At 41.1% G+C, this 22500-nt stretch overlaps 3 protein-coding genes and 2 non-coding genes across 6 annotated transcripts in view; 3 read left to right on the forward strand and 2 right to left on the reverse strand.

Annotated features, from left to right (window-relative positions):
* Positions 1-788, forward strand: part of insl5b (insulin-like 5b) — a 2016-nt gene extending 1228 nt beyond the window's left edge. Inside the window, exons 1-2 of the mRNA XM_058396044.1 lie at positions 1-410; positions 499-788. The exon at positions 1-410 is cut by the window's left edge and continues 1228 nt beyond it. Of these exons, the coding sequence (XP_058252027.1) occupies positions 131-410; positions 499-608 (390 nt within the window). The 5' untranslated portion in view covers positions 1-130 and the 3' untranslated portion in view covers positions 609-788. The remainder of the gene's footprint in view (positions 411-498) is intronic.
* A 176-nt stretch (positions 789-964) lies between these two features.
* Positions 965-4171, reverse strand: dynlt5 (dynein light chain Tctex-type family member 5). Its single transcript, XM_058396043.1, has 5 exons — positions 3651-4171; positions 3117-3242; positions 2589-2680; positions 1994-2118; positions 965-1868 (listed from the first exon to the last, which is right to left on the reverse strand). The coding sequence occupies exons 1-5, from the start codon at positions 3737-3739 to the stop codon at positions 1665-1667; spliced, it is 636 nt and encodes a 211-aa protein (XP_058252026.1). The 5' UTR covers positions 3740-4171; the 3' UTR covers positions 965-1664.
* Positions 4172-4320: 149 nt separating this feature from the next.
* Positions 4321-22500, reverse strand: part of sgip1b (SH3GL interacting endocytic adaptor 1b) — a 23805-nt gene continuing 5625 nt past the window's right edge. Inside the window, exons 2-21 of one of the 2 annotated variants that reach the window (XM_058396041.1) lie at positions 20678-20741; positions 20345-20369; positions 20156-20212; positions 19871-19928; positions 19183-19355; positions 18086-18110; positions 17918-17993; positions 17735-17811; positions 16971-17051; positions 16820-16894; positions 13948-14610; positions 10970-11091; positions 10707-10860; positions 10323-10434; positions 10059-10214; positions 8843-8975; positions 8537-8739; positions 8258-8322; positions 7874-8038; positions 4321-7550 (exon numbers count right to left, since the gene is read on the reverse strand). In XM_058396041.1, coding sequence (XP_058252024.1) covers positions 7528-7550; positions 7874-8038; positions 8258-8322; positions 8537-8739; positions 8843-8975; positions 10059-10214; positions 10323-10434; positions 10707-10860; positions 10970-11091; positions 13948-14610; positions 16820-16894; positions 16971-17051; positions 17735-17811; positions 17918-17993; positions 18086-18110; positions 19183-19355; positions 19871-19928; positions 20156-20212; positions 20345-20369; positions 20678-20741 — 2507 coding nt within the window. In that variant the 3' untranslated portion in view covers positions 4321-7527. Of the gene's footprint in view, positions 7551-7873; positions 8039-8257; positions 8323-8536; positions 8740-8842; positions 8976-10058; positions 10215-10322; positions 10435-10706; positions 10861-10969; positions 11092-13947; positions 14611-16819; positions 16895-16970; positions 17052-17734; positions 17812-17917; positions 17994-18085; positions 18111-18867; positions 19048-19182; positions 19356-19870; positions 19929-20155; positions 20213-20344; positions 20370-20677; positions 20742-22500 lie in introns of those variants that run through there. The other variant, XM_058396042.1, reaches the window with a different exon arrangement.
* On the forward strand, positions 15494-15566 carry trnat-ugu (transfer RNA threonine (anticodon UGU)). Its single transcript has one exon. It is a non-coding gene; the product is annotated as a tRNA-Thr (tRNA).
* trnat-ugu (transfer RNA threonine (anticodon UGU)) lies at positions 16288-16360 on the forward strand. Its single transcript has one exon. It is a non-coding gene; the product is annotated as a tRNA-Thr (tRNA).

Here is a 22500-nt window from a genome sequence, read left to right on the forward strand (position 1 = left end):
AAACCGTCCTCATTACACGCACGCTGCTATAAAATTAAAGATCTTCAACAAGTGTGTTTTACGCAAAACAAAAATAAAAGCGCCTGTACCGGAAGTGTAGGTTTTAGGAAACTCAGTGTCATTTGCAGTCATGGAAAGGCAGCACATGCGTCAAGGGTGCGTTAAACAAGACACGTCCAGTATAAAAGTGAAGGACGGTCACTCCGTCAGTCCATTTTCCACAGAGCTTCTATCAGCTATGAAGGTCCTGCTGTTGGTATGTGTCCTGGCCTCTCTGATGGCCCTCACGCCGCGGACGGAAGCGTCACAAATTCCCATTAAGCTGTGCGGCCGCGAGTTCCTGCGCGCTGTCGTCTACACCTGTGGTGGCTCCAGATGGAGGAGGAGCCTAAACGAGATCTTCACAAAGGGTCAGTAACTTCTTTCTCAGGAATGTTTTGCGTGTCTCCTCAGAATCTCACCTCTGTTACTAACAAACTTGTGGTGTTTTGGACGCAGACTCAGAGCTAGAGGACACGCTGAGGTTCAGGAGGAGTGAGGACTCAGGATTGCTGGATCTCTGCTGCCGAGTGGGCTGCAGGAAGAGTGACCTGACGCTCATGTGCTGAGAGAAGCACAGTCTCTCTGACCTCCGCATTTCTGACCGGTGAATGAAGATGTTTATCACGAGAAAGAGAAAGCAGCTTGTGATCATGCTGCAACAGACAGACAAATTAGCTAGAAGAGTTTTACACACAAACCTGCTCAGGCTGAAAATGAACATTTCTTTTGTCTTCATGTCCACTGGAGTTCTTTTGTTGACCAATCAGTGAACCGTATTTAAATTTATAAACAGATTTAAGCAATTCCAGATGTTTGTCCATGATTGTAAGATGATGATGTTCAATACAAACAAGATTAAATAGTGAATTTAATACATGTAATCACTGTCCAGTCCAGTTAACTCAATAATGTCTGTACAGAGAGTGTAATGACCTGAATGAGGCTGTGATACTGACCAATAAAGCAATGTGTGCTGATGATGATGATGAGGAAGGTTATGGTGACGACTGACTGAATTTTCTCATGGATCATGAAGCTAGTATTAAAGTATTATTTTGAATTATTATTAGGTTTAGAACTTTACATGATTCATTCCATCCATCTATTTACACACACACACACACACACATCAGTCCATCTGTCCATTCATCCCTTAACCCAATGATCCATCCATCTATCACTAATCTATGCATTTATTGATCTATTCACCCATTGATACATACTTTCATGTATAAATATATCCATATATCTACATGTCCATGCAGACATCTACTCACCCATTCATCCATCAGTTATTCCATGCATCTATCCATCAGTCTATTCATCCAACCATCCATCCATCATTAGCTGCAGTGTACTCATGTAAAAATGTAAATATAGTGACACATCTACAGAAAAGGAAAAAAGAACTTGAAAGAAGAGGTGTCATTCATCCATCCATCCATCCCTCCATCCATCTCATCACATAGTTGGAATCTAGTAACAATGTTTCCATTTCTCCACAATAAGCTTTCAATCCTGACTTTCGTTCCCCAACACCCAACAGTAGGATTTACTCCAGAAGAGCTCCAGTTCTGCTCTGATGTGGTTCTCCTACTCTCAGCTGTGTCTCTCAACCAGCATCATTCAAAATACACAGCGTAGACATTGGCGACGGCGAAAAGTGAGCTGTTCTTGAAAGCGTATGATGAAAACGTGTCGGTGGCGGCATCCCAAAGGCAGCGGCTTGCCATGCGCATGTTCTGTTCCGCCAGCTGACCGATGCTGATCATCACGATGATCTTATAGCGGGGGATCATCAGGTCCTTCACTCGTGCCTTCACCACCTCCAGGAACACAGAATTTTAAAAAACATTCAAATTAATATAAACTGGGAACTTGACGTGATCATGACTACATCGGTTCTGCCCTAGTCCCTCAGAAAGCCCTGGCCTTCAAAGTGAAAACTGACCTCTGATATGGTTTTGGTCATCTGTCTGCACAGCTCAGGTTCATACTTCTCCTCCTGCAGGTAGCTGCTCAGAACGTCCTTCAGGATCTCCCTCACTGCATGCACTGGGAACCGCTTTGAGGGACCTTAGCAAAGGAGAACCAGGTAGACCTCAGAGACACGTCAAGCTGAGTGATCACATTTACATTTATAGCATTTAGCTCTTAAACCACACCCTCATACCACACCCTCATACCACACCCTTATACCATACCCTCAAACCACACCCTCAAACCACACCCTCATACCACACCATTATACCACACCATTATACCACACCCTCATACCACACCATTATACCACACCATTATACCACACCCTCATACCACACCATTATACCACACCATTATACCACATCCTTATACCACACCCTCATACCACACCCTAATACCACACCCATATACCACACCCTAATACCACACCCTTATACAACACCCTCATACCACACCCTTATTCCACACCCTCATACCACACCCATATACCACACCCTCATACCACACCCTCATACCACACCCTCATACCACACCCGTCACTTCCTGGCACTTTCTGGACTCACCTAGCTGGTATGTGTTCTCCATTTGCACTGCGTGACGAGGGTTGTCGTCATGGTGACCAGCCTCGTCCATATAGGACACACTACTGATAGAGCTACAGAGAGAGAAGAGCATCATGGGAAATGGTGTGGTTATTCACACTGATCACATGTATACAGTGGTCTATATAATTGTTTCATTTAAATTAATTTTATTATAATACTTTTTAGAAAGGACACACTGGACACACTACTACTATTACTAATAATATTAATAATAAGAAGAAGGATGTAATGGAAATAATGGAAGCATCTGACTCAGGTATGGGGCGTGGTCTAATTTATGAAGGCGGAGCTTGGACATAACAATGGATTTGAATGACACTGAGCTAAACAATATTTTTGTCATGGGACTGTGATGATTTATATGACAAGCTGGTTGCTGAACACTTCCACTACTCGAGGCAGTACATTCAGTGTAAAGGAAACATGGTGGACATCTCACTTCTGACCAAAGCATGACTTTAATCCCTGTGAGAGTCAGGAACTCACTCCTTGGTCTTGACAGTGAGCTCTTCCCTCCTGGCTCTCACGTCCTGACTGCCCAGAGACGACATGCTCTCTCTCTTCTTCAGCAGCCGGATGGCCTTCTCCTTCGCCACGTCGGACATGATCACACTGCATTTCACACACACACACACGTGTGTTCAGAATATTTAATGGACAGTTGTAAACACTCATGTCTTGATACTTTTTTGATACTTTAAAGAACATTAAAGAACTGTTTTCTTTCTAAATGTAGATGATCACTAATGTTCTGGAGGAGCACATTATGCTATTTATCTAATTAATTCATGAACATCATTCTAATCAATCTAATCCTACGTGTTGTGGGGATTGATTACGTCATCATCACGGAGAGATGCCGGATGTTAACATTTCTCTGCATTACACTTTCATTTATTTACTACATTCGCAATGAACACGTTGTTTTCATCCTCCACCACTTCATACACACTTTGGTCAACTTTCTGCAGTGAAAAAGAAACAAACAGGGAACACATTCATGAAAATAAAAACCCTTACCGCTTTGGCACGGTGGAGCAGACAGGACACTGTGCTCGTGTTGTCTGTAGAGCCGTGTTGTCATGGAAACGCCGATGCTGCTTTCTCATTGGGTGTAACTGGAGAAAAGGGCGGGGCTTCCCTGACTGTTACGGCTCCATTGCTTAAATCGCATCGACTACTTTTTTTGTAAATAACTTACATATCACCTCTAACAACCTTGTTTTTCTGCTGTAAGAAAATACAGCAATTAAAATAAAAAAAAAATCATAAACGGTGGTCAGGAATACTTTGTCAACACGGAAACATGATTTGTACTGGGCATGTGCGGAAAGTCAGGTTTTGTTTTGCGCATGCGCGAATATAGTATAACATTATATTATTAGTAGAATTATAACAACGGTGCCGTATGAATAAATCGTTTCGTCATACTTCAGACAAGAAGTAGACGCATTTCTGCACATGCGCAGTACACATCGTGTTTCCGGTACGGATCGAGTGGTGACAATACCACTAATAATATAACTGCAGCAATATCGCGCATGCGCAGAACAAACAAACAAACAAAAAAAAAACCCCTGAGATTCCGCACATGCGCATTACAAGTCATGTTTCCAGTACGGATCGAGTAGTGACAGCATACTAGCAGCTAAACCAGCTAGCTAGCACATAGAGCACACAGACCCGACACTGAAGATTTCCATTCGTTTATTTTATCTTAATACTTTATATTACACCTTTAATAGACCTATCATTTTCAGTCTTTATATCACCATCGACCTTGTGGAGGTCGTGTCCTAAACATTACACGCTTGCATATTCTGTCATGAGAACAAGATGCAACTGATATAAATACAGATATTAACTTCACACATGGAATTTTGTCTATGGGATGAAATTGTAACCGTCGACACGTGCGCACACAACACACACACACACACACACAAGAAAATAAAAATCCCTTTGCCCGTCATGTAAGATCTAATAATAATAATGCACAACATTAAATAAACTGCTAAATTGATAGCGGTCCAATTCCTGATTCCTCCTGATCAAAACTATTAGTACTTATCGTTCCAGAGATTCTTTTTGTGTTCATATTAAACCCCCCTCAAATAAAAAATCAAAATAAATAAAACAACACCATTCCCTTCGACAAGATCACCCAATGAAACAACAAGGACAACTCAGTTTCCTGACCTCGTTCTCTTTTCAGGAAAGAAAGTAGAATTTGAAATTCCTTTACTAAAAATCTAGCCGCAATGCTAGCTCTGCTAACGTTGCAGATGTTTAGTGTTTGTATGTTTTCTTGATTTTTACTAAAAATAGGCCGCAGCATGCTAAAAACGTTAGATTAGCCTCAGCAAGAATCTTTCTGGAAGGTTCTAACTTGCTTTTCTGTCTCTCCGTCAGTCAGTCTGTCCGGGTTTTGGTGTTTCTGCACTCTGAGGAGAGTTCTAACATGTCCCTCGGAAACTTTTACATAGCAAGCACGCTGCTACATAATCATTTTTTAAGACTAAACGTTAGCACAAGCAACTTTAACCTTCATACTTTAGACTATTATGTGTTTTCCTGTCACTTGGTGTTAGCCAGGAAGCCATTAGCAGCTAGAATCATTTCAAGTTACATACAAAAAAATGTATTTAACATTTTGAAGAACAACTCTTTAGCAACACAACTCATTTTTTACTCTCTTAATGTGTAAAAAGGAACACGATGTTGTCGTTTGTACGTCTGAAAATGTCGTGGCAATGTTGTACATTTCTCAGCGTTGCGTAAGTATTCTCCTCAGAACGCACGGAAAATGTGCAACAAAAAGTTTCTAGACATGTTTTGCTAACCCAACAGTGCTATGTTACACTAGCAAGCAACCGGACAACAGGTATAAATCACGTTGTGGCTTTGGTGTAGTGAAATGTTGTGTTTAGTCAAGAAAAGTTACAAACATTGAACTTTTTGCTAGCAAAGGGGCTAGTTCTTGAACTGAGGAATCTCAGGGAGACCACCAGGGAAACTGATGTCTGTTCTGATGTCTGATGTACAGCCATCTTACTGAATGATAACGTGGGAACCTGGGGGTTTATCTGTCTGATTCTCATCGCCCCCTAGTGGCTCGGAGGAATGATATTTCTTGTATAGACTTGAAGATAAATTAAACAGATCACTAGAATAGATGAAAGCATCGTACAGCACATGCTGAAAAGATTTTTCTGATTTCAGACATGTTAAAAAGGCCATTCGCCTGCTAAACAAATCATTTTCTGTGTTGAAAAAGAAACGAATGAAAGAAACACTGAAATAAAGTGCAGTCATGAATTTTTTTCAGCTACTCAACGTCGGCTTGTGGTAACACGTAGAAGCTGTATATCAGTTTAGACATACATATAACAATTCTTATCTTACATTTATACACAATCATCGATATTGCTACAGGAAAAAAAAACGTTAAAAAAGTCCACATTGTGGAAAAATCAAAGCGGTAAATAGTTCATACTACGGAATGCTGCATTAAATCCCGACACAGATTCTGTGCCACTTCATTATCAACATTATTAGTATTTTTCCATTCAAGACACGTGATTAGAAAATGTTTAGGCATCGCTATGTTGCATGAAAATTTAATTCCAGAGTTTATCGATAGCTAATTATGGAACATCATATCCGCTTTTTGACCTCACAGACGATAACATCACCTCACGACCGACACGAATATATCAAAACTCATATGAAACTAATCCGATGTCTACGACGTTTCCTTCTCTGCCGTGATTCACACATTTAGTTCCCGCTTGAATTCAACATTTGGTTAGAACTGGTTAGAAAATTTGAGGTAAATATGAAGTCCAGGATCATTTATATGGCATCTCATCAGCATAACGCATCTCATTTGCATTTTGTGTTTGTTGGGTTTTTTTTTTTTTGGGGGGGGGGGTAAATCTTTAAAACATAAACAAACAAACAGCTCACCCTTCCTGTGATTATATTGTCTAATCAAACTCTGGGGTTAACAGAACACAATCTCACCAGGCATGTGCCGATCTCATGGATTTATAGCTCATTAAATTTTACCCCTTTGTAGCTAGCTAACTAACGCTAGTTACCTCGCGCTAGCTTAACCCCCAGTTAGGCTGGATTACATGGATTAGCTCACAAAATTAAGCCAAGAAATATGATTTCTGACAAATGATAATATTCTCCAGACATATTAAACAATATCAAGCTTTTGATACGAAGCAAATAGCGACTTAAGATTTTATCCTGCATTGCATCTAATACTATGGGGCTAATGTTAACTAGATTACAACAAATAGCTAGCCAAATTAAACCTCCCCAAATGAGCAAGCTAACAAACATTACAGTGTTTTTTTTTTTACTTCAACTATTAGTTATTTAATGCTAGCTAGCCTGCTAAGTAGCTACCCAAAACCAAGCGATCTAATGCTAGCGAGCAAATTATACAGTCCGTTTCAGATCCTTTTACTTCGTAGAACACAAATAAATATAAATCTTGATGTAACTAATTGTTCATGGTGGAATATCATGAATACTGAAATATTTGAAATACCTGATTATCGGCACATGCCCATGATATAAACACCCACACACACACACACACACACACATTATCAAGCTCTGAGAGGAAACTCTGCCTTCGTGCATAAACCCAGCAAAGAATGTTGCTGTATTGCATTTGTCCTGAAATTGCCTTTACACACACACACACACACACACACACACACACAGACACAATATTCTGTGCCAGAAAGCCAAAATTCCAAGTTAAGGAATTCCTTTTTCCTTTCAGCATTAAAAACATAGTTAAGTCTCTTCAGTGGTGAACTCGAAGGCGGCGTCACTCTGTTCCACGAGTCGTCATCGTCGCTGTTAGCTGATGTCAGTTATCTGCCAAATATTTACCTGAAAAATAGATCAAATAAGACTGAAATACAGACGATGTATTTATAATAACAAATCAGATGTTGACAGCACAGTGCTGCTGAGTTCTGGATTGTGATTGGTCAGAAGATGGTGATTAATTCTCTACGACAGTCTACACATCACAGCTTTATATCAATACGCCATGCTTTCTATAGTACCGCCTCATTTTCAGGGACGTGTACGGTGGCCGCACCTCATAAACCCTGTGTAATCACTGATATGATATGGCAGGAGTCTCCAGTGCCAGGGCTTTGTAACAGTCATCTTATATGTTCTCTTCCTGAGTTATCAAATGGACACACCTGTCGAGAAGCGCTTCTTAACCAGAGACAGTCGGTATCCGCTTCCCAGCAACTGGAAGTCGCAGCCGGACAGTGTGCTTCCCTCGCTAGTGAACTGCACGGCCAGTTGCGACGGTTTGCTCGGACCTTCGGCCAACTGGAAGCGACACAACAGTGCCCCCACTCCTAACAAGAAAACACACACATGACCCCTCATTTTGGCTTAATATGGTAGAGGTAGAGGTACAAATTTGCTGAGATCAACTGCTGGACTACAATTGTTGGTACATACTTCGTGTGCTATGAATGTGAAGAAACTAATGAAATCATTTCATTACCCAGAGTTATTTTGGGATAAATAAAGATTTTCAGTATGACACAAAACTGACTTTAACTTCTTTGTACCTCCGTTTTCTGATTTCTGCGAGAGTTCCGAGATTTTCCACAGTATCTTCTGTGTTTCTGGGTTCCTGAGAACAAAAAATGTTTTTAGTTCAAACAGGTTAATTAACCATGCTAGCATAACCACACTGGATTCAAAACACCAAGAGTCAGTTGACAAAGGCTGCACATTTCTGGAATTTGAACCGTGATACAATAATCATCAGGTAACTAGATGAACAAAATGTTTCTAAGCTAACATTCATGAATAAAGGTAAAATTATTATTATCTCAGGTCCTCACCATGTGGCTGGAGGCAGCATGGCCTGCAGTTTGCTAACACCACCGTCCACCGGCACCAGGAAGTGGATGTTGGTGAGGGGTGTGGGGCTGAGCATGGCCTCTGCATTGTATTTATAGTCTATCCTGAGGTCAGTGCTGTTAGTATCACCGCGCCAACTTAGCGCCAGGTTCAATGGCGTCGACTGGATGCCCCGTGCTGACACCTGGGCAGGAAAACACACAGCAAATGTCACCTTTTGACCACATTTGTGACAAAACTAGATTAGTTGTTGATATCTGATGAAATATAGTATGCTCTTGGATTACCTGGTACTTCAGCATGTCCACATTGTAGTAGGTAGCCTGAGGCCGCTGATCCGCCACCTTCTTGAGATGTGTCATCAGGTTGGCCATGTTCACACGAAACTCTTTACAGTCGGAGACAGCAGGCATATGGTCACTGCGCATAAGTGATAGAATAGTTAACTGTGGGTGCCCAGCTTTTATAACCAATATCTTTCTTATATACAGTGACACCTTGACTTACGAGTTTCACTGGTTCTGTGTCCGAGCTCGTAACTCAATTTGCTCGTATATCAAATTAAATTTCTCCATTAAAATGAATTGAAATGCTATTAATCCGTTCCAGCCCCCCAAAAACCACACCAATTTTTTTTTGTTATGTGTTTTTAAATAAGAAAAATGTACTTTATAAATAACAAATAATGTATAAAAAATAATAATACATAATAAAAAAGAATGTAAAGAAATAAACTGGTTTTATTAAGTGTATTTACCTTGAAGATCAGATGAAGATGCTGGCGGAGGGGGAGGAGATTGGCGGAGGAGGGTGGCAGAGTTTTTCATTTCGCGCTCTATCGCTTAACTTAACTTACTCGCTACACACTTAATGCTACAATTAATTAAATTTAACTTACACACTATGCTACACTTTATCGCTAAACTTAATTGCTACTTTTTTTTTATTTATTTATTTATTTTTTTCACTTCACTTAATCATCTTCTTCACTGACTTTTGCCTTTTTCTCCACACTTTCCTCGCTTTCACTTGCAGAGCGTTTCAATAAAAACCTGTCCAAGGAGGTTTGTTTCTTCCTCCCTTTCAAAATGTTTGGAATATGAGTGAGGAAGTGTCGTTAGACAGCGCGAACACACGACCTGGAGAGATAACCACATGAACTGACCGCTTGCTGGGCTACCAAGTGTCGGGTTGCTCGCTCACTCGTAACTCAGATCTCAGCTTGCATCTTAAAGCAAAAAACCGACCGAGCGACGGCTCATATCTCGGAAACCTCGTAAGTTGATTCACTCATAAGTCAAGGTTTCACTGTATTTAGTCAATTTTAGCAAAATGAAAATAACTGAGGCCCTGCATAAAGTACAGTTAGCTTTGGTATGAACCCATGGGGGCAAAACAGTGCAGCATCATTCACACACTCTGACCCCTGAGGCCATCCTGTATACAAAAATTATATTCCAGAGTCAGTTTTTCAACCTCGGATATTATACTCAGTGATTTTACCAACAGAGCAGCTGAGGGTTGGGGAGGACCTGCTCCAGACAACTGTAATGGCTGATGGTGAAGGTCAGTACCGGAGGATTCGGCTGGCTCGAGAAATGTCTCGTGATGCCTGCTGGAAAGGACAGAACCATCTCTCCAGTTATCTTTACCACACACCTGCAGAGACACAGAGTGAAGGATGCTTAAATGGGTTAACAAGCAACACTGAGACATGTTCATGCCATGACTGATGGTCCAGCTGGACTTGTTCAGTGTCATCCCTACTTGCTAGGGTCAGCTCCTTTGAAGTAGGCGCTGATGGTTTCTGTAAAGGCTGCTGCTACTGGTAGAGTGTCCTGTGGACCCATAGTGAGTGGACTTGGTCCTCGGGAACAAGCTAAAACAAAGAAAGAACCGCAGATACATCCTTACTCTAATGAAACAACAGACTAAAATAGAGATCTTCTTGATTTCCTAGCCTTGACCTTAAATTCTACATGTATCTGAAGGAATGGTAAGTAGTCTTCCAAGTTATTTTGAATGTCTAGTAGGAATAAATATTGGTGTTTAGCTTGAAGAGCTTTTGCCACTCTTCTGACAAGCATCATCAGGCAAAGTATGATAACCTGGAGTCCCCAAGCCTCCTGGTGCTGTTTTTTAGCAGCTCACCTGAGACCGAGAGGTTGAACTCTCTGCCAAGTGTTGGTGTGGAGGCGGCACTGAGAGAAGTGATGGAAGAAATGGAGGAGCTGCTCTCTGCTCTGGCCAGGGGAGCGAATGGAGGAGGACTCCACGAGTGAACAGGAGCACTAAAGGGCCAACCCTGGAAGTCAGCAGTAGACACAATTGCACCAATTTTGTTCAAATCTATTTGAAATCCAAGGATTTGAAATATATAAAAATTTATGTGTGGAGTGAAGAGTGTATTGTACCAAGTCTGCCACGTTTGGTTTGCCTGGGGGAAGTTTGGGCCGTGAAGATGGCCGGGGTGGGAGCGGTGGTATAGGGCTACCTGCTGATAAAGGAGTACCAGGACGTGCAGGTGATGAAGGTCCTGAAGAAAATAAAAAAAGTTTAACTATCTGAAAGCGGCACACAATTTTACAAATAAACACTACCAGCTTGACATAATAACTAAAGACACAGGAAGATCTTGACACAGTGGTGATGTTTGTAGTTACTACAGTCATACAACTTGTCCTTGACTATCTAGGTCCTGAGATCCTTTGGGATGCCAATGTCTTAAATTAACCAGTAATAATTCAGCCGTTCTATGGGTGGTACCCAAGCTTCCTTTGGACAATATCTGGCAAAATGTCCACCCTTTTGCCACCATTCTCTTTTGTAGGACAAATTGCACTTGTAGTCATCCTACACTTCATTTCTCTGTAATGCTAACACAACATATGCCTATTAATTTGTTACATTTAAGGCAGAAAAACAACTTTAGACATAATTTATGTGTACTTGTAGAAAGATAGCATTTTCATGAGCCTATTTCCTGTCTAAACACCTTGGTAGATTTGCATTGTTGTGCCTGTGTACACTTTTTCAGAAGCCTTGCACTTTCAAAGGCAAGTTCTTGGGTGTGCTGGGGGTTTTTTAGGATACAAAAAAGTGTCAGTCGGGTAATAACCTCAAAAAGAGACACCTTATATACCTTTATTTAGAACATTATTGTTTAGGAAAATTAACATACATAATTAAACTCCTGATGTACCTTTTGATGGTGTGTCACACAATAATTGCACTACTTGTATACTCTGCACTACTCTGCACACACAATAACCACACTCACTGCACATCTTTGTGTGCATACTGCACCGACACTTTACTGTTACATTTGGTATTTGTACAACAGATATCGTTATTCCTGTTAATATATATATTATACTTATATTATTTATATTATACTTATATATATATTTATCTTATGTATGCACATTGCACATTATTTATTGTCATTACATTTATATATATGTATATATACACACACACATTTATCTACATACATGTATATACTATATATTATAGATGTTTATACATATACATCATTTATATATTTCTATAAATATTATATTATATTACATTATCATATTATTATATTATAAATATAATTATTATTATTTATTATTTATGTTTATATTATATACATACTTTTACTTATATATATATATATATTATATATTTTCATATACACATATATTTGTATATGTATATCTGACACAAATTGGCTTTACATAACTATTGGTGTTTTTCATAATTTATCATGTCTTTAATTTAATTAATAAAAGTAATTAATAAAATTAATTAATTAATTTAATTTAAATAAAATTAATTAATTAATTAATTAATTAATTAATAAAATGTCTTACTCTTCCTATTTACTCTTCCTATTTATATATACATATATATATATATATATACACTATATTGCCAAAAGTATTCGCTCACCCATCCAAATAATCAGAATCAGGTGTTCCAATCACTTCCATGGCCACAGGTGTATAAAATCAAGCACCTAGGCATGCAGACTGTTTTTACAAACATTTGTGAAAGAATGGGTCGCTCTCAGGAGCTCAGTGAATTCCAGCGTGGAACTGTGATAGGATGCCACCTGTGCAACAAATCCAGTCGTGAAATTTCCTCGCTCCTAAATATTCCACAGTCAACTGTCAGCTGTATTAGAAGAACGTGGAAGTGTTTGGGAACGACAGCAACTCAGCCACGAAGTGGTAGGCCACGTAAACTGACGGAGCGGGGTCAGCGGATGCTGAGGCGCATAGTGCGAAGAGGTCGCCAACTTTCTGCAGAGTCAATCGCTACAGACCTCCAAACTTCATGTGGCCTTCAGATTAGCTCAAGAACAGTGCGCAGAGAGCTTCATGGAATGGGTTTCCATGGCCGAGCAGCTGCATCCAAGCCATACATCACCAAGTGCAATGCAAAGCGTCGGATGCAGTGGTGTAAAGCACGCCGCCACTGGACTCTAGAACAGTGGAGACGCGTTCTCAGGAGTGACGAATCACGCTTCTCCATCTGGCAATCTGATGGACGAGTCTCAGTTTGCCGGTTGCCAGGAGAACGGTACTTGTCAGATTGCATTGTGCCAAGTGTAAAGTTTGGTGGAGGGGGGATTATGGTGTGGGGTTGTTTTTGGCCCCTTAGTTCCAGTGAAAGGAACTCTGAATGCTTCAGCATACCAAGACATTTTGGACAATTCCATGCTCCCAACTTTGTGGGAACAGTTTGGAGCTGGCCCCTTTCTCTTCCAACATGACTGTGCACCAGTGCACAAAGCAAGGTCCATAAAGACATGGATGACAGAGTCTGGTGTGGATGAACTTGACTGGCCTGCACAGAGTCCTGACCTCAACCCGATAGAACACCTTTGGGATGAATTAGAGTGGAGACTGAGAGCCAGGCCTTCTCGTCCAACATCAGTGTGTGATCTCACAAATGCGCTTCTGGAAGAATGGTCAAAAATTCCCATAAACACACTCCTAAACCTTGTGGACAGCCTTCCCAGAAGAGTTGAAGCTGTTATAGCTGCAAAGGGTGGACCGACGTCATATTGAACCCTATGGATTAGGAATGGGATGTCACTTAAGTTCATATGCGAGTCAAGGCAGGTGAGCGAATACTTTTGGCAATATAGTGTATATGTTTATTACCTATATCCCTATACTTTTCTTGTGCACACACTTTAAATTCTTTCTTCAAATGTAAGACAGTCATAAAAAGCATTTCACTACATGTCGTACTATTTATGATTTCATATGTGACAAATAAAATTAGAATTTGAATTTGTTTAGACTGTTGAATCATGAGGATCACTCCCAACATACCCAAATGAACATAATTATAAAAAAAGACTATAAAAAAAGATATAAGAATGCAGTACACTCACTGCTACAAGGCCCTGGAGAGACAACCGCACTTCTGTAGGTTAGTGGGGGCAGTGGAGGTGGTGTGCCACGCAAAACCCCCATCCCAATGTCCTTGGGGGCGGTGGAAAGTGAGAGGATTTCCTCTCTTAGACCAAATGAGTCTGGCGTTCTTCTGGCTTCATCTCGTGGCCCCAGAGGAGGTGCAACAGTGGGCAGAGAAGGCATGACAGGACTAGGAAGAGTGGGAGGACTAGTCATAGAAAAGCCAGACTCATGAAGGTGTAATATGGGACGTCGGGGCTCGGCCAGATCATCAGGAGATATGGAGTCTGGGGAGGAATCTGGGGGTGGGGGAGGAGGAGATTCAGGTGGAGGAATAGGGTGCAGAGGAGGAGGGGAGGAGGCAGGAGGTGAAGTAGGGGGCGTGCCCTCAGAAGAGGATGAGAGAGGTGGGGAAGGGGCAGGCTCATCCGGGGGTGGAGGTCTGACCATTGTCCTATCAGTAAAACTGACCCAGTTGGTCTGCAACATCTCTGATTCGGATTTGGGGGTATCCGATGGGGCAAATACATTGTCCATGTCAGGAAGAGCAGATCCCCCTGGGGGAGGGTCTGATAGTAGAATGTCCTGATATATTGAAGACGACCCTTCTCCTCTTACGCTTGGAACAACACTGTAATAACCTGTCCAAAAAACATAGTTTAGTTAAACAGAAATGACCCATTTAGGGGATCTGGAGAAGACTGGAGAGAAGGTGAAATTGTCCAGAATGAAGTGCTTTGGCATTACCACAGCAGACATACCATCAATAGTTCTAACTGATTCTTACAGATCAGTGAAAAAGTCTTGGATATTGACTGAAAATATTGGTCTATCCTCTAATTTCAAGAAAAAGACCCTCATAGACTGGCACTGGCCTGCATCAAATCTCTGATTTAATCCATCCCTGGGGCTCCCACATCTGAATTATCAATCCCATGATGGGGGGGCTCTAGAAATGACAGTGTCTGCCTGAAAATGGGTTGTATTCTGGTGTGACAGAGAGGTTTAGTCTTCATAACCACACAGAAAGGTCTACATTGCTTGAGAAGAACACCCAAGGTCACCTTGTAGACATCATGCACTCCCCTGCAATATACATTTTATGTTTTATTAAACTTCTTCAAAAGAAGTCTGACAAATAATTATTATTTTACAGCAGGTATGATGAAATCGTTTACATCCAGTAGACCCAGTGCTGTTACTCCTACCTATACAGTGCTGGTAGCTCTCTAGCTAGTAGGTCTTTCAACTTCTTAGTACTTAGTAGTTCTTTCAAACCACTTACAGTAGGCTTGGACAGAAACTGAATTCAATGATCTCACTTATAATGGACTACCTGGACAGAAAAGCACAGTTTGTGAGTTCTGAATTGAGTAGTGATTAAAACAATGACCCTTGAAACCTGCAGCAGCTTTTAGATTATTCCATTGTGTATCATGCATAATGTAAAGTAGTAACCACCCTGGGAGCAACTGAAGACTTTATTTGGTCATATCCTCAGTGCCTCAGGAGGTGCACATGCAAGGCTTCATAGCTCAGTGGTTAGAGCACTGGTCTTGTAAACCAGGGGTCGCGAGTTCAATTCTCGCTGGGGCCTTCAAACAACATTATGAAGCTTCAAACCATGAAAGGCACACTCCTGAGGCCTTGTTCGAGGTTTACAATCTCATGAACCAACCCAGTTTCCATTGATTCTGATCTAAGGCAGGAACTTAAACCACTAGCAGAAAGTTGATTAACTGCTGCTCATGAGTCCAATGATTTTGAGGTCTCAAACACGCTCACCTGAAGACAAAACACCCTGGTTGCGCCAGTAGACTTTGGTTACACCCTCAGTGCCTTTGTATGTACACAACTAGACTAACAGTTGCAGTTAACAGTAACATTAATTACCTAATTAATTAATGACCTCTGATCTAGAAAATGAAAACGTATTTTCTGTGGTATGCTATAATGTTCTTTCCAAAGTACACTTTGTAAAGCAGGAGATTTCACTCCAGAAGGAACACCAAGCACATACATTCACACCTTGGAACAATGGGTAATGGGAGCAAACTCTAGAAACCTAAGCTCTGGCTAGAACCCCCAAACCTGGAGCTGTTGCCTATGTTTCTGTTCTGAAAATGTTGTTGAAAAGCCCATGGGAGTAGCAAGCTCCTGCTCGAACACTGAACTTTGGAGCATTGCCAAAATAACACAAAGTGGCACACCCTCTGTGATTACCTTCATACAAGCTAAACAAAGTGAGAACGTTAACGTTCCAGGGTGTGAAACATCTTGTTGACATAATAATAGCTCTAACAAGGCCACAGCTACAGGGCTCCATAGCTCAGTGGTTAGAGCACTGGTCTTGTAAACCAGGGGTCGTGAGTTCAATTCTCGCTGGGGCCTTCAATTAATGTTTTGAACATTTGAAACCTAGAAAGAAAAGCTCATGAACTGATATAACCTCTAAAGGTTCTGATCTGGAACAGAAATCGCTGTAAAAGACAACACAGAATGTACACAAGTTGATGTCTGAAGCCACAGGAGAACCTTGAAGAGGCTGTTCATTTTAAAGTTCATCAGACATCCTTGGAGCTTCTGGATGTAAGAGTTGAAAATATATATCTTTCTCTAATATTATCACTGTCAATTGGGAACTAATTGAGGACAGGCAATAAAACTGGAAACTGAAGGAAAGTCAGACCACAAAAACACCGTAGTACTGGTCTGAAGAATCGTTTGTGGCTTTATAGCTTCATATCTAATTTATGTAGAATGAAGAAATGTCACTGAGTTCCGTGTCATAATGTGATTTTTGTGTCTGAAAAACTAATCCCAACCAAACTGTAGTAAAGACCTTCCTACCTGATGATTCCAGAGAACTGGATCTGTAGCTGGGTGGAGTGGCAGGAATGTTCTTCGGAGGAAGAGGAGGTGGCGCTGTGAGAACAGATTTCTGATGAAACAATATGGCCGATTTCATAACCCAGAAAGATCTCTATCAGTACTAGTTTACCTCCTGTGGGGAAGCGTCTGTTCAGCGGGGAGGTGTTGCGTGGTGTTGATGGACACCACAGCTCCGGCTCTGCTATGAACACTAAACATGAACGAACAGGACTATCATTTATATGTTCCAGGAAGAAGTAATTAGCAATCAGAGCTGACATGCTAATGGAAAAGCTAGCTAAAACACAGATTTTTAATCTATGAAAAACCATCATCATGAGTAATTAGAGCTGACATGCTAATCAATAAAGTTGGCATAAATTTAAATAACGTGAGCAACAGAGCAATTTTCTAACCTGTGGATAATTCTGTAAATTAATAAGCACATATGCTAAACTCTAAAGCTAACATCAATTAGCAATCAAAGTTGATATGCTAATGCATAAAGTAAACTAAGAAACTTTTCTTTATGTATAAATACTTTAATATAATATGATAAGGTAAACTAGCTAAGTCACCTAGCATATCATCTATCGAAGTCATACTTCTAAAAGCGTTATATTCGTATGGATTAAAAAATGGTTGCATGTTTGGTTTGTCAGAGTTTAGCAAGTTTTTGTAGCATGCTTTATTCATGTCCAACCCAGTTTCCATTGATTCTGATCTAAGGGAGGAACTTAAACCAATAGCAGAAGATTGATTAACTGCTGCTCATGAGTCCAATGTTTTTGAGGTCTCAAACACTCTGACCTGAAGACAAAACACCCTGGGTGTGCAGGAGACTGCACATTAGCATTTTGCATAAATTATGCATTTTGGATTTGGTCTTTTTACCTTCTGAGTTCTGTGCTTCGAAGTTCACCACAAACGGAGGGCCGAAAAATGCTGAAGCGTTATCTGATAACCTTTTACTACAGAACAAACGGGACAAAAAACCAAGAAAATCTGTTTAATTTTTATCAGTTTATAATAACCAAATATAATCAGTAGGGGTCTACACGATAACTGGCGGCTAACCTTGGTGTGTCAGGACCAGGCCCAGGAGTTAGAGTCGGTGTTGGAGTGGAACGTCTTGGTCTGGCGATCTCTTCACCTAGAGGGATACTCGTGAATATTAGCTCAAGGTGGAATCCACAAATCACGCTCTGTGCTAGAAAATTAGCAGCTTTCACAACTATCACTTACTTGAGATCGTTCGTTTCAGCGGACACTGTGAAAAAAAAGTAAAAATGATCAGTTTTTATTGGTGATTTACAAATTCTAATAAATCCTGCCCTTTAAGCAAACGTTCTTACAAACAGTAACATAGACTCAATGACTGAAAATCCTGGGTACATAAGATTCCGGCATTAGGACCTGAGAATTCAGGACCTGAGAACACAGGGTTCTAAAAACAGAGAAGCAAAACAATGTAAGCTTCTGGGAATACTGCGTCCTTGGAGTACAGGTCATTATCATGGAAAAAAATAAGGCTTCAGGAATATAGGAGTCTGGAAACAAGGGGCACTGGGAATATATGATCCTGGGAACAAGGACCTTGGAAACGTAAAATGCCGGATCCTGGGATAAATAGCTTGTAATCGGTCTTATGATTGATAATTAAAAAGACAGACAGATGGATATCCACCAAAATATCATCTCCAATGCGTCAAAGTTCTCTCACTGTCCGACTGACATCCTGCCGTCTGTCCAAGCTGTCACGAGACACGCCCCCATTTTCAAGGACTGTTTTTCTGGACTTTAATGGAAGTTGATAACTTTTGCTCACATCCTACCATCTCATGATAACATGTTTGACTCTGGGAACGTCTGTTTCCCAGACTTTTGGCCTAACCAGCCATGTTTTTGCTGTGGCCTATCACTAGGGGGCAGGTTTGTTCCAACACAGAGTGACAGCCACATTTGAGTTCAGACAATGAGCCTCATCTAACTTTTTTTGACTGAAAAAAGGCAAATTGCAAACTTACGGGGCTGCGCCTCTGCGATCGCAGGAAGGCAAGGAAAAAGTGACAATAATCACTTACACAATATATCATCGCACTTTCCTATTTAACAACACTCTTTATTTTAGACACAGTTACATTTATTCTTCAATATTCTGCTAAAATTCTGGTAAATTTCTACAAGGTTGTTAAACTTACTGGACTTTTCATCTGTTGCGAGACAAATAAGACAAATTTAGATAGTTTAATTGAAGCTAGCACTGGGATACAGAGCATGTTTAAAGCTATATATTAAGTAATAATACATGACAAGATGTGAGAACTCTTCTCAGCTCTTACCAAAGGCGAGGTCGAGATGGCGAGTGTGCCCACGGAGGCCTTCAGCTCATCCACTGTGGACACAGTGCCATTATTTGGTGCCAGGGGCTTGATCTTGATCTTAAACTTCTTCCCTGGCTCATCCTCACCCTCTGACTCACTGGATGAGAAGAAGGTTTTGGCTTTGGCTGGCGGTGCAGCTCGGTTAAGGAATACTGGTTTACATGCCAAAGTGTCTTTAAGATCAGGGTCGGGTCCATGGAATCACCAAAGCCAGGGTCTCATGTTCTAGGGTCTCTTGTACTGAAGGTTCCATGTTCCCGGAGTCCTATAATCTCAAGGTCCTATTTTTCACAGGGTTTATTGGACCCGGAAAACATGGAACCATAGGAACATAAGACCTTGGGAACAAGGAAAACTAGATCCTAGAACTTGGGGAGCTTGGGAACAAGGAAATATGGGGTTCTGGGAACAAAGACATTAGGAATACTGCTTTTGGGAAGGCAAGCTATTGGGGATGAGAAGCTTAGAAATAGCATCACTGGGAACACTGGGAACAAAGACCTTGGGAAATTTAAGACCCTGAATAGGAATTCTAGACTCTGATACAGCGCTCAGGAACATGGAACCATAGGAATATTAGCCCCAGTGTAGAGCAGGTAGTTTGAGACAACAATCAGTCAAACTGTTTTGACCTGAGAAAGGATATTTCCTCCTTGTTCTCCAGGTCTGATGCTGTAGCCCTCATCATCCACATCAGGGGAATTCTGGGATAGACAAACAATGAGGTTAGTCAGGAAATAAACAATTCCCTCAAATGTTGTTGTCCGGTTTCCCTTTAAGAGCAGTGTGAAGAACGTACGCATCGTGCGTGGCAGAGAGATAATATTCTGATCTAACAGTAAAGAATCTAACGCTATCACATTTCCTTATCATGCTACACGATGGGACAGATAAGCTGTCGCAGCAGAGGAACACTCAGAGCATTGCTTACATATCGATCCCAGTCGATCTCTCCGTAGAACCCATTCGGAGCGCCGTTGGCTCTTTTCTGGGAATAGCACAAAGCAAAAAAAAAGGGTGTTATATTTACTGTCAATCAGAATTCATCAGAATACCAGGAAGAGTAACGGGAAACACTCAATCTCAGACAGTCAAACTTTATTCATATGTCTGTACTCACTGATTTGTCTTTCTCAGGTGATCCTCTACAATCAAATGAAACAGGATATTACATCAGTCAGACTTCTAAATCCTCAACACATGATTTAATCCAGATGTAGCTAACGTAGCTAACTAGTTAACAAAGAAATAGAAGCTATTAGCCACCAATTTAGCATTGTGCACTAAATCCTCCTAGCTTCATCTTTCTTTTTGGAGCTGATGCTGGTGTGGAGTTTGGTGCAAGAAGGGGGTGTGGCCTAAAGTCTGCTAAACTGGTAGCTATGTGCGTCCATTACTCGCGTACATTACTGCAGACGGTTTAAATCAAATACATAACAGTAAAAAGACTCACGTGGAGTCAGTGTCCTTCTCTTTCTTGCGTAACCCGAATGCCTTTCGGGTTCGCTTCTTCAGTCCTGAGACAGAGAGAGAGAGAGAGAGCGAGAGAGAAAGAGAGATCAGAGAGAGAGAGAGAGAGAGAGAGAGAGAGAGAGAGAGAGATCAGAGAGAGAGGGAGAGAGAGAGAGAGATATCAGAGAGAGAGAGATCAGAGAGAGAGATATCAGAGAGAGAGAGAGAGAGAGAGAGAGAGAGAGATATCAGAGAGAGAGAGAGATATCAGAGAGAGAGAGAGATATCAGAGAGAGGGAGAGAGAGAGATATCAGAGAGAGAGAGAGATCAGAGAGAGAGAGAGAGAGAGAGAGAGAGCGAGAGAGAGAGAGATAGAGAGAGAGAGAGATCAGAGAGAGAGAGAGAGAGATATCAGAGAGAGAGAGAGAGAGAGAGAGAGAGAGAGAGAGAGATATATCAGAGAGAGAGAGAGATATCAGAGAGAGAGAGAGATATCAGAGAGAGGGAGAGAGAGAGATATCAGAGAGAGAGAGAGATCAGAGAGAGAGAGAGAGAGAGAGAGAGAGAGAGAGATATCAGAGAGAGAGAGAGATATCAGAGAGAGGGAGAGAGAGATATCAGAGAGAGAGAGAGATCAGAGAGAGAGAGAGAGAGAATAAGAACGTGAACAGATTGAAGCAGACAGTAGTTTGTATCTCAGGACCTCCAGGGACTACTGAGTGCAACAGTTTTTAAAAGGGAGAAAATTAAACCTGCTTCAGAATTCTGAAAACAGTAATGCAAACACTAAAATATTCTGGAAAGAACTCAGATGGTGAGAATGTTCTGTGTAAAGTCTGACTGAAAGACATTAAAGGCAGTGCAGATAAACAAAAAAAACCATAGCAACCATCACATGAGAAATGCTGAAGTGGTGTTAGTGAAACGGCTGTGTGACACACGGTTCTAGTACTGAGTGATGAGGAGGAGTGATGGAGTGATGGAGTGATGGAGCAGAGCTACTGATACCATGCTGAGCTTTAAAGATCCTGATTCCTTAAAGAACAACGTTTCATCTCTATATAGTTATACAGGAATATCCTGCAAACAAGATATCCCTTATTCTCTCTCTTCAGATATAAACACTCATCCCCTCAGCAGTCTCTCTTTATTCTCTCTCTTCAGCTATAAACACTCGTCCCCTCAGCAGTCTCTCTTTATTCTCTCTCTTCAGCTATAAACACTCGTCCCCTCAGCAGTCTCTCTTTATTCTCTCTCTCTTCAGCTATAAACACTCGTCCCCTCAGCAGTCTCTCTTTATTCTCTCTCTCTTCAGCTATAAGCACTCGTCCCCTCAGCAGTCTCTCTTTATTCTCTCTCTCTTCAGCTATAAACACTCATCCCCTCAGCAGTCTCTCTTTATTCTCTCTCTCTTCAGCTATAAGCACTCGTCCCCTCAGCAGTCTCTCTTTATTCTCTCTCTCTTCAGCTATAAACACTCATCCCCTCAGCAGTCTCTCTTTATTCTCTCTCTCTTCAGCTATAAACACTCATCCCCTCAACAGTCTCTCTTTATTCTCTCTCTCTTCAGCTATAAGCACTCGTCCCCTCAGCAGTCTCTCTTTATTCTCTCTCTCTTCAGCTATAAACACTCATCCCCTGAGCAGTCTCTCTTTATTCCCTCTCTCTTCAGCTATAAACACTCATCCCCTGAGCAGTCTCTCTTTATTCTCTCTCTTTATGTTAATAAGAGAAAAATCTCAGCTGCTCATGTTACTGAGAAACCGTAATGAAGTGTAAACTCCTCTGTCCTGAAGATGTGGAGAACTTCATGCTCCAGCTTC

Source organism: Hemibagrus wyckioides, linkage group LG07 (assembly GCF_019097595.1).
Source record: "Hemibagrus wyckioides isolate EC202008001 linkage group LG07, SWU_Hwy_1.0, whole genome shotgun sequence".
Taxonomy (NCBI): domain Eukaryota; kingdom Metazoa; phylum Chordata; class Actinopteri; order Siluriformes; family Bagridae; genus Hemibagrus; species Hemibagrus wyckioides.